The 11,212-nt window shown below is 39.5% G+C and overlaps 1 protein-coding gene across 1 annotated transcript in view; it reads left to right on the top strand.

Annotated features, from left to right (window-relative positions):
• The first annotated feature begins 231 nt into the window (after nt 1–231).
• The window catches only part of KCNK2 (potassium two pore domain channel subfamily K member 2), a 293,468-nt gene continuing 282,487 nt past the window's right edge, over nt 232–11,212 (top strand). Inside the window, exons 1-2 of the mRNA XM_007952567.2 lie at nt 232–277; nt 3,561–3,871. Of these exons, the coding sequence (XP_007950758.1) occupies nt 232–277; nt 3,561–3,871 (357 nt within the window). The remainder of the gene's footprint in view (nt 278–3,560; nt 3,872–11,212) is intronic.

Here is an 11,212-nt window from a genome sequence, read left to right as displayed (position 1 = left end):
CCCGCCGGTGTCCCCTCCTTCCCGCGATTTCGTTTCTTCTCACGCTCCCCCCCAGCGTCCGCGTCCAGCCCCGCTCTCCCCACCTTGTAAAACAAAGCCGGGGAAAATGCCTGCCCGTGCAGTTCGGAGCGCGCAGCCAGTCTCTGAATAAGAAGTGAGTACAATGGCGTGTTTGTAAAAAAAAGCTTCAAGTCCGTCTTTTTCAGAAAACATTTGAATGCTGCATGCCTCATGCTTCCCAGCGCCTCGCGGGAGGGACCCGGCTATAGCGCAGGAGGTGAGACCCCTAGGAAACCCTCCCTTTCCCCTTCTGTCTCTCGACCCGCGCTCTCCAGCCCCAGCCTGTCCCGGGAGGGCTGCAAATGCTTCGCTCAAAACAAGTGAGCGTTTTCCACCTTCGTTTCCCGTCTAAGGTGTTGGGTTAAAATCTGTCTTTTGAGGCATACCTATCCCCCATCCTCTCCTGGCCGCTTCCGCCCTTTTCCGCCGGTGCTTGGGTCTTTTGCATCTGCCATAGGTATGTGTTTGAAACACCTTGAGGGAGTTTCCGACAGAGGAGGAAGGCCAGCCCTTGGGAGTAGCCAAGAGGCAGGACGCATGGTGACCCTGATCACACTTGTTGCCTGTGGTGTGGTGGGACAGGCAGTGGTGCTGAAAATAGCTCATTTTTCCTGGTATCAGGTCCCAGTCTCGTCTAAGAGCGAAAGAGACATACCTGGGTGAGGATGGGAGATCAGGATTAAGAGGAGACTGTGATGTGCTGAGGTGGAGAGGGAGGTGGTTAGTGATGGTGTTGAGAGTGTCTGGAAGGAACGAATCAAATCTTGAATTCTTGTTCTCAGAAGCTTCTTTCCCTGATTAGACACATCAAAAGAGATGGCGATGGAAATTCAGAGGTTGCCCACATTAAGATTGAGAGGACAGTCTGTTGTTTTTTTTATTTTGGTATTTCACTAGATTTTTGCCCATTTTGTCTGCCAAATATGCATTATTATATTTTTCAGCTAATTAAGAAAAATAAGGCAGTGTCCCATCAAGAAATTTCACACACACACACACACACACACACACACCTGTCCCCCTTCCACAAAAGCATATAGTGCCAATATCTTAATTTGGAATTAGGATTTTGGGGCATCAAGATAAACTGCCTGGTGGTTTTCCAGTTCTACAGCTTAGAAAACCATTGATGTGAAAAATCAGAAATATGAGAACACAGAAAAATAGAGGAGAGAGTGTGAAAGCTTTCTTCAGAGAGTTAATGTGGAGTCTCTATGTGATTTCCCACCTATTTAATTCCAAAAATGGCTTGATTTTGGATTATGACTTTAAATTTTCACTCAGACTAACTAAGCAACTCGAGGTATGAGATTCTGCAAATGACAGTGATTTTAGGTATTATCAGCACTTCTCTTAAGAAAGAGTAAAAAAAATATAAAATGTAACATTGAAAATATATACAGTGCTACTTTTGAGTGAAGTTGCTTTATAGATACTACATTTTAAAGATGACTACTAGTTTGTGGCTTTCTTCAGAGCAAATGAATTTGTATCAGGAGGGAAATGTGTATATACCTGTATGTCCTAGATTGAACCATGGGAAATTGCTGTAATGAGCACTACTTGTGTGGAATCTCCACAGAAGCCATGGGAACACTAGCCTCATCAGAGCTCTGACTTCATTTCTTCAGAGTCAGAGCCATAACCAGCTCTGTTGCTTGAGGAGCCCTCTGTCATCTCCTATCATTTGACAGCGCTACTTTGGTCTGGTATTTCAAATAGATTTGTTTGCAAAGCTTTATTTTCATGGGCAACTAGAGATTTATTTTATGAACTCATACTATTCTTGTCTTCAAGCAATTTTAGGTTCCTGGAGGGTATTTGAAGCCCTTAACGTGGTTAAGCACTCGGTTTCTAACTGAAAGGTCGGTTGTTTGAACCTACAGCCACTCCAAGGGAGAAGGACAAGGCAGTCTGTTTCCATCAAGAGTACAGCCTTGGAAACTCTATGGAACAGTTCTACTCTGTCCTTTTGGGTCTCTATGAGTAGAAATCCTCTCCACAGCAGTGGGTTTGGTGTGCGAGAGGGGTATTTGGGTGCAATTCCGTGGGAATTTCTTATAGACTTACTTAACAGTGCTTTTAACATCAGGTTATTATTATTTAAAACCTATATTATATATGTTACAGCAATTTTAATTGTATCTATAGCAGTTAATGGACTTTAAATTGATTATACTTGGTTGACCTGGTGGTTTTTTAATGGCCTATTTTTTTTGGCCATTCCATTAATCCTTTCAGGTCAGTGTTTTTATTGGAGTAAAATGCTCTGTAGTAAATGGCTTAGGAGCTCTGGTAGCATAATGCCTAATGACCGCTAACCAGAAGGCTGGAGGTATGAACCCACCAGCTACTCCTTGGAAGGAAGGTTGGGCAATCTACTGCCATAATGATACTGCCTTGGAAACCCAAGGAGGGGTCGCTATTAGTCAGGTTCGCCTCGACAGCAGTGAGTTTTGAGTTGAGATGGCTTATTTTCTTCTTAATGAGTGAGATCTAGCATCTCTTGTATTTTCTTTAAAAAAAAAAAAAAAGAAAGAAAGAAAGAAAAAGAAACAATCCATTAATATTTTTGAACAGTTAAAATGAATAATAAATGGATTTTGAGTCACCTTAGAATATATGGGAATTTGTAAGAGAACACATACATATACTATTAATGGAGCAATATGCTATATAGAGAGCGTGCATGGTCTAAGGTGTAAGCCAAGGGTTAAAATTTTATTTTCTTGATAATTGTTCACTGTTGAAATGGAAGGACTTGTCTTTTTCTTGGCTGTACCTAGAATTGTGTTGCAATGGGTAGCAATAATTTTTATTTATTAAATATATCAGAGATTGAATAATGAAATATTGCAAAGGCTTAATCACAAGCCCACTGTGGAGGATAGGCAAAAAGAAATGATTGGGCCATTGAGTGGTATATTTATCATCATACTTTATCAGAAAATTACTAATGATTTCCTTTATGTAACAATATTTGGATCACAACTTCATGTATAATACAATTTCTTTGTTATAATGAATTGTTGAACAAAAATAAACTATGTTCTTCATGTTGGTTGCTCATGGTATAAAGTAAAAAGTTCTTGAGAACAAGATAAACCAGGAGCATTCTTCATGAGTATTCAAATATTGAGTTTAGTAGTATCATCTCTTAGGAGTTCAGTATTTGTTGACTAGTATGGGACAGATAAAAGGAATGACCCATTTTTAAAATATTAGTTAGGAAAACCTCAGACTTTTGTTTTTTTAAGTTTCTTGGTCCGCCTCCTGTTTCCCCCCTCCCATCTGGAGCCCCAATAGCAGCAGAAAGTGAAGTACCAGCCCCCTTTGCCTTTATTTCCTATATATGGTCTTGAATGAGATGGAGAAAGAGCTGGTTTAGGTCCTAGAGCTTCATTCAGGACAGCAAGTAGGGTGAAGACAACCTTTGCTGACCTTCAACCAGTACCTCTCTAATCTCTGCCAATCTAATCCTCCTCCTCTTTTGTTTTCAGTGGCGGCACCCGACTTGCTGGATCCTAAATCTGCTACTCAGAACTCCAAACCAAGGCTCTCGTTTTCCACAAAACCCACAGTGCTTGCTTCCCGGGTAGAGAGTGACACAACCATTAATGTTATGAAATGGAAGACAGTCTCCACGATTTTTTTGGTGGTTGTCCTCTATCTAATCATTGGAGCCACCGTCTTCAAAGCACTGGAGCAGCCTCATGAGATTTCACAAAGGACCACCATTGTGATCCAGAAGCAAACGTTCATATCCGAACACTCCTGCGTCAATTCAACTGAGCTGGATGAACTCATCCAGGTAATGGCACAAGTGGAGTTGTTACTCCATTTCCTCTAAGGAGAAAGAGTAAAAGGAGGAGGAGACACTTTGTACACAATGCAGTTCTTATGTGCTGGTAGGAGGCTGATTCCATGTCTCCTCTTAGTAGATATTTTATTTTCCCCAGATTTCTTAGTCTCTGCTTTTCTTCCCCTTTTTCTTCCTTTTTTTACTTATTTCCCTTCACTGCTGCCCCTTCTCATCTTCTGCTTCTGCCTAACTTTCATAATAGCCACGGACACCTGTGGACCCATGCTTACCTTACTGGATGACTTCATAAACCAAAACCAAGCCCACTGCCGTCAATCCAACTCACAGAGACCCCTCCTTGGGTTTCTGAGGCAGTATGACTACAGAAGTAGATTGCCCAACCTTCCTTCTGAGGAGTGGCTGGTGAGTTTGAACCACCCGCCTTCTGGTTAGCAATCAAATACCTAGGCATTATGGTCCATTAAGATAACATTGCTGTAGAACAAGAGGCAAGGGAGTGCTTTAATCTGGGAAGTGGCTATATCATAAGATGGAAAAATTGAGTTTTCAGTGAGTACTCCTTATAACTAACAAGTTGTAGCTTATGTATTTTAAGGAGCTCTGGTGGTGTAGTGGTTAAAGTATTTGGCTGCTAATCAAAAGGGCATTAGTTCAGACCCACCAGCCACTCCATGGAAGAAAGATAGTGCAGTCTGTTTCCATAAAGATTTATAGCCTTGGAAATCCAAGGGGGTTGCAATGAGTGAGAATTGACTCAATGGCAGTGAGTTTGGTTTGGTTTTGAACTTATTTTTTTAGTCCAGCAAAGGAATAACTCTTGTAAATGCCTTCTTTGATGTCTAAAGTGAAGTGATTAAGTTTTGCTCCTCTGAACTCTAACTAAACACAATTTACTTTACACAGAGAAACAGAGTTTTTGAATAAAAAGTAATTTAGTTTCAATTCATTCTACAGTTGCTTCTGGAAAAATATTTTGTTTTAAAAGTTGCTCCCAAAATAATTTAGAGTTTCAGTTAGGCTCCTTAGAGTGGCTGTATTTTTGTTGTAGATTTTTTTTTTTAAAAATTTTATTATGATTTGGGTGAGTTTACAGAGCAAATTCATTTTCCATAGAGCAGTTCATACACATTTTGTCTCATGACATTGACTGCAATTTCCCACAATGTAACAGATCTCTTCCCACTTCTTCCTCATAGTTACCTGTTCCCTGTGTCTTTCCCTCCCATGCACTTCTGCCCACCAAGCTGTCTCCCTGCATACACTGCCCTTCTATTTTACCATGACTGATCTCTCCAGTTAGTGTATCTGCCTGGTATAAGTGTTCAGGCCATATGCTGGTCTTTTATTTGGCTGGAAGCCACAGGAGTGAGTTCAATTCCAGACCTGAAGGGCAGCTAAGGGCCATAGTCTCAGGGGTTTTACCAGGCTCTATCAGACCGGTATACCTAGTCTTTTTTTTTCTCCCCTTTTTTATGATTTAGAGTTTTGTTCCACATTGTTCTTCCATTCCATCCAGGATCTCCTACACAGATCTCCCTCCGAGTGGTTCCAGTAGTAGCTGGGCACCATCTAGTTCTTTTGGTCTCATGGTCATATAGGCTGAGGATCTCATGGTGTGCCAGTCCCTTGGACTAATTGTCTCCATGCATCTTTGGTTTTCTTCATTCTTTGTTCCTCTGGACAAGGAGAGACCCATCGTTGCATCTAGATGGCCACTTGCAAGCTTTTAAGATTCCAGTCTTGTAGATTTCTTTTTGCATAAAACTATTCATTGGACAAACCAAAAATCTTGGTCAAGAAGAAAGCCCAGAATTTTCTTAAAATGAGAGATTTATTTTACTCACATTTTTCCTGTGGATCTTACTTTTCTTACTTAGTTTAAGTCCAATTGGACAGCAAAATTATCTGCAAATCATCTTCTGAGAATTTTGTTTGTTTTTACATCATTTGAATGAATTGGAATACTGGGTTGAAGGAAGGACTTAATATTGGTTTTGATCAATTTTCTTGTTCTGATATCTTTATTCTTGTTATTAGAATTCTATCTTCAAATTCTGCCTCTGCCCTTTGTAAACCTCTCTGTGTATAGAGGGAGTTCTGGTGGCATAGTGCCTAAAGCATTTGACTGCTAGCCAGAAGACTGGCAGTTCAAACCCACCAGCCACTCCTCAGAAGGAAGTCTGGGCAATCTAGAGTTACCCCCTTGGAAATGCAATGAAGGGTTGCTATGAGTTGGAAAGGACTCAATGGCAATGAGTTTGGTTTTTGTTTTTTCTGTATGTAGAATACACTGAAAAGTTCTTACCCAATAGTTTTCATTGAAAGCTGTCAAAGCTAGAATTCTTTGAATCCCATTTAGTTCTTACCCCATTCAGATACTTCTGCATCTCACCCATTTGACTGAGATTTTCAAAGGGATCTTTATGTACTTACAGACTGATTTCTCCATCACCTGTAGGTGATGGTGACCTTTTGGGTGTTGGCAGTGAAACTGGCAACTCATATTATTTTCTCAACCAACCACCTTACTCCCCATTCCTCTATAAAATCATTTTTACTCTTTATTAGTGCCACATAATTCTAACCCACAGCTACTGAGTCATTTCCAACTCATAGTGATGCAAATAGGACACAGTAGAACTGTCCCATAGGGTTTCCAGGGCTATAAATCTTTATGGAAGCAGACTGCCATATCTCCATATCTTTCCCCTGAGGAGCAGTTGGTGGGTTCAAACTGTGGAATTTTTTGGTTAGCAGCCAAATGATTTAACTTTTGCCCCATCAGAGCTCCTTGATAATCAGGTCAATTCAAACTCATAGAGACCCTCTCTAGGTTTCCAAGGTAGTAATCTTTATAGAAGTAGATTGCCCAATCTTCCTTCTGCAGAGTGGCTGGTGGGTTTGAACTGCCAACTTTCTGGTTAACAGTCAAATGCTTTAGGAACTACACCACACCACCAGGGTTCCTTCTAGATAATCCTAAGAGGTGCTAAAAAATCTCCAAGAAAACCTTACTTCCCTTGAATTTTAGAAGAAGCAGCATTGGGCTGTCTTGGTGGACACATGATGGTGTAGAGTAAAAGTACTAATTTTGGGTCAGATAGAATGTGCTTCAAACTCCAGCAAAGTGTACTTTACTGGAAGTAATTTTTCTCTCTAAGATTTAAATGATCTATCAAGAATGAGTAAAGAATACCTATCAAGTGGGGCTGTTAAACACTCTACTGGTAACTGAAATGTAGGAAGTTCAAATGTTGGAAGAAAGACCTGGCAATATGCTCCCAGTGGTTACGGCCTTGAAAACCCTGTGGAGTACAGTGGTACTATGCAATACGTGGGGTTGCCATGACTTGGAGTTCACTTGACAGCAACTTTTTTTTTTTTTTTGTCTGAGTATGTATCTATTATTATTTGGGTGTTGTGAAGAGTGAAGAGATATTACATGTAAGCATTTAGGTGCTCAAAAAGTTTTAGGGTTCCGCATCCCCCTTATCCCATTATCAGGTTGTAGCGTCTGAGGCAAGTATTCATATTCTTATTATCCAGAGTGAGGTGGTTGGTCTTGGGCAGGAAGAACAAAAACAAAATCCTGGGATATCAGGATGATGCTGGAGGAAATTCTGTCAGAATTACTGAAATGATTTCACTGTTCAGTACTATCAGGTGTATTCAGATCTCTGAAAATAACTTGGAAGTCATGGCAGGTAGGAGGAACCTGGAGGTGAATACTGATCATTTTGTTACATTGTTTTTGGAATTCATACAACAGCACTCAAATATGACCTATTTCTTTTCTCTCTGGTCCACATAGGAAGACCATTTTCACTTTATTAATATTCACTGCTGATTGAGCATTTTTCTTCTTAAAAAATATTTTTTTGCTTGTTCAGTATTTTCCAATGCAGAGGTTATTTATTGTCATATCATTCATGTTCAGAGCACTATGGTTGTAGTCATAAGCTTTTTCTCCTTGAATTTAATTTTTTTCTGATAAAAGACTCCAGGGATCAAGATCAGTGTATACATAAGAAGGAAAGAAAATGAACCAGTATTCATTCATTAGAATTATATTAAATTCATATGATTGTCTTGAATTTTCAAGTGTTTTGCCCATATTTATTTTCCTATTTAATCTCTCCTTACAACCTTGTGTATATTTACATTAGATAATAATAGCACAACATTAAGGGCAAGGAAACTAAGCCACAGAAAGTCCCAGTAACTTACCCCATATTTAGCTTTGTGAGGATGAGCATTCAGGTCTTTAATATCTTGGTGTGACATTATTCCCAGGAGTCTCTTCCATTTCAGGACTACAGTCCTTGTCCTGGTGGAAAAGGAATTCCAGATTCCTTTCATGAAGAGTAAGGAAGAAGAAAAATGCAGGTAGTAAGAAGATAGTGCCAAATGGCAGATATAGTTAATCTAATCTGGCCCCAGATTATTAATTACACTTCTGGATAGGCTATAATAACCTGATTCCATACCGTGGTTATGTAATAAGGTAGAAGGGCGATGAAGAGAAAGGGGGAGAATATAATATTAAGACATATGAAAACAACTATTTCCAGTATAGTCATAGCATAGCATGTGTGTAGGCTGTCAGTGCTGTTTTAGATACCCGCTTTTCAAGGGAAGACTGAGAAGGGAACAGAGATATCAAGACCTTGGTTGTGTGGGGGTATTTTGAGCTGTATGATAGTCAACTCTCATTATATTTAATTTAGTGTGATGTCATACAGAAAAGATATGGTTTTAAGAGTTATGAAAAGCTTTGTTGAACAAGCCCTGGTGGTGCAACAGTTAAGCACTCAGCTGTTAACCAAATGGTTAGCAGTTCAAGTCTACCAGGTGCCTCTTGGGAGAAAAGAAGTGGTGATCTGCTCCCATAAAAACTACCACCTGGGAAACTGGTAGTTTTACTCGGCCCTATATGGTTCCTCAAGGAGCTCTGGTGGCACAGTGCCTAAAGCATTTAGCTGCTAACCGGAAGTTTGGCAGTTCAAGCTCACCAGCCACTCCATTGACAAAACCAAGCAATCTGCTTCTGTAAAGACTTACTGTTTCAGAAACCCAATGGTGGTCACTATGAGTTGCAATCAACTCAATGGCAGTGCATTTGGTTTTGTTTTTTTGTGGTTCCTCAGAGTCAGAATTGGCTCAATGGTATATAACAACAACAAGAATGATTGAATGCTTACTATGTGTGAGGACTTTTCTAACTCTTTGTATATGTCATACCAACTAATTTCTTCTTAAACAACCCTATGAGGGAGGTAGATACCTTATTAGCTGTATTTAACTTATGTAGTAACTGAGGCAGAGGGAAGTTACATACAGTAGTAGAGCTGTTATTCAAACTCCAGAGCTTATGCTCTTAGCTCGTATGTATACTGCCTTTAAAAAATTAATAGTAAACATATTCTGTAAAGTTCCTTGTTATTTCATGCATTAGGATGCAATAAATATTAAATTACATCCCTCTGTACACAGTGATTTATGCCATATATCTCTCTCTCCAGCATGGATAGTATGTAACCTGGATTTTAATATTCTCTCTGGAAAATATATCAGTGTTCTGTGGTAAACCAGTAGTAAATTGGCAGACAGGCATAGTTATATTAGACACAGCTGCTTATTTCTGTGTTTGTTGAATCAATTTTGGGATTAAAAAGATAGGGCAAAATTTATGACTTACACATTGATAATGAAAATCTTTCTGGCATTTGACATTTGTTTTCTAAATTAAGTCCCATGCCCATGCAACGTAGATAGGAAAAGTGTGCCTTCTGTTTTTGGGGTGAAGAAACTGACATATATTTGCCCAAGGTCATCCAGTGGTCTTAGATCTAGATTCTTGGTATTTTTTTGCTGAGGGTATTCTTTTCTTTTTTCTTTCTTTCTTTCTTTTTTTTTTTTTCCTTGCTGAGGGCTTTATATTCTTTCTTCTCATTTTGACTTTTACTGGCCCATTCATTGATATTTGTTAAGTGCCTCCATTGTTGATTTCTGTGCCTGAGTCTGTGAGTGGTTCACATAGTTAATGTGCCTGGCTGCCAACTGAAACACTGGAGACTGTAGTCCACCCACAGGTTCCTTGAAACAAAGGCTTGTCAACCTACATCTGAAAAATCAGCCATTGAAACTGTACAGAGTACACATGAGGTTATCGTGAGTTGGAACTGACTAGATAGCTACATGTGATGTTAATGATGGTGCTGTGTATTGAGCCAAATAAAAAGTTGAAAAAAGCATACCCTACCCTAGTTGCTTACAGTCAAGTGGAAGAAATTGCTATATACATAATTATAATACAGTTATGATAGAAATGCTTAAAGATTAGAAGAAGGAAGGAAATGATCACTCAGTGAGGGCTGAAAAGACACAATAGAAGAAGTCACAGAGAAACTGAATTTTAAGGGTTTAATCAGAGAGTTTTAGGGAAAGATAAGGGATCAGCATTCCAGGCAGAGCTGGCATGGTATGTGCCAGCAATTGTAACTACCTGGGCATGAGGGGTAGGAGAATTAGTGGGTCTGAAAAAGTAGTCCATGGCTTGTTGTTGCACACCAGGATAGCTATCCTGTATCTTAGGCCTGTACTCTTCCACCTGGAGTGGGCGTGCCTTTGAGGACACTCAGTGATATATCAGTGACACCTGGAGCTACAGGATAAATACACAATAAACATACCTTCCAAGGACGCCAATGATAGTAGACTTTTTTTTTCCCTAAAAATTATTATTTTGTGTTAATAATCATTCTATCATTGATAATTATTCTAATCATTCATTCAAAAATATTTCTTGAGTGCACACTATGTGTAATTTTGTGTAATTTTCCTAGGTGCTAAGATGATGGGGAGAATAATAAAACAGATGAAAATTCTTACCCTTGGTGAGCTTACATTCTACTTGAGGAAGATACTGTGTTAGATAGTAAGAAATCTGAGGAGAGAAAAATAAATCAGTGAAGTGGGATAGGAAATGTCTGGTGGTGGCAATTTATTTTAGATAAGATCAGTGATCTTAGCTTCACTCATGTGGTGTATTACAAATCAAGGGAGTGGGGGGATTAGCCCCATGACTATTTTGGAAGTAACACTTAAGCAGCAAGTTCCTGTGCCTGGCTTGTAGAGGATCATCAACGATGCTAGGAGGGAGTAGAAGGAGATTATGTCAGGTAGCTAAGGGAGCTAGCTCATGGAACCCTGCAAATCCTAGTAAGGAGTCTGTATTTTTGGTTCATATGACCATCCTGCTTCAGTATTTGTTTCAACAGGATCACTCTGACTGCTCTGTTGAGAATAGACTTCAGAATGCCATAGGCA

This window comes from Orycteropus afer, unplaced genomic scaffold, assembly GCF_000298275.1.
Source record: "Orycteropus afer afer isolate SDZICR_OR568_19922 unplaced genomic scaffold, OryAfe1.0 scaffold00013, whole genome shotgun sequence".
In the NCBI taxonomy this organism is placed as follows: domain Eukaryota; kingdom Metazoa; phylum Chordata; class Mammalia; order Tubulidentata; family Orycteropodidae; genus Orycteropus; species Orycteropus afer.
Note: the sequence above shows the minus strand (reverse complement) of the source record. Positions and strands in the feature narration are given on the sequence as shown.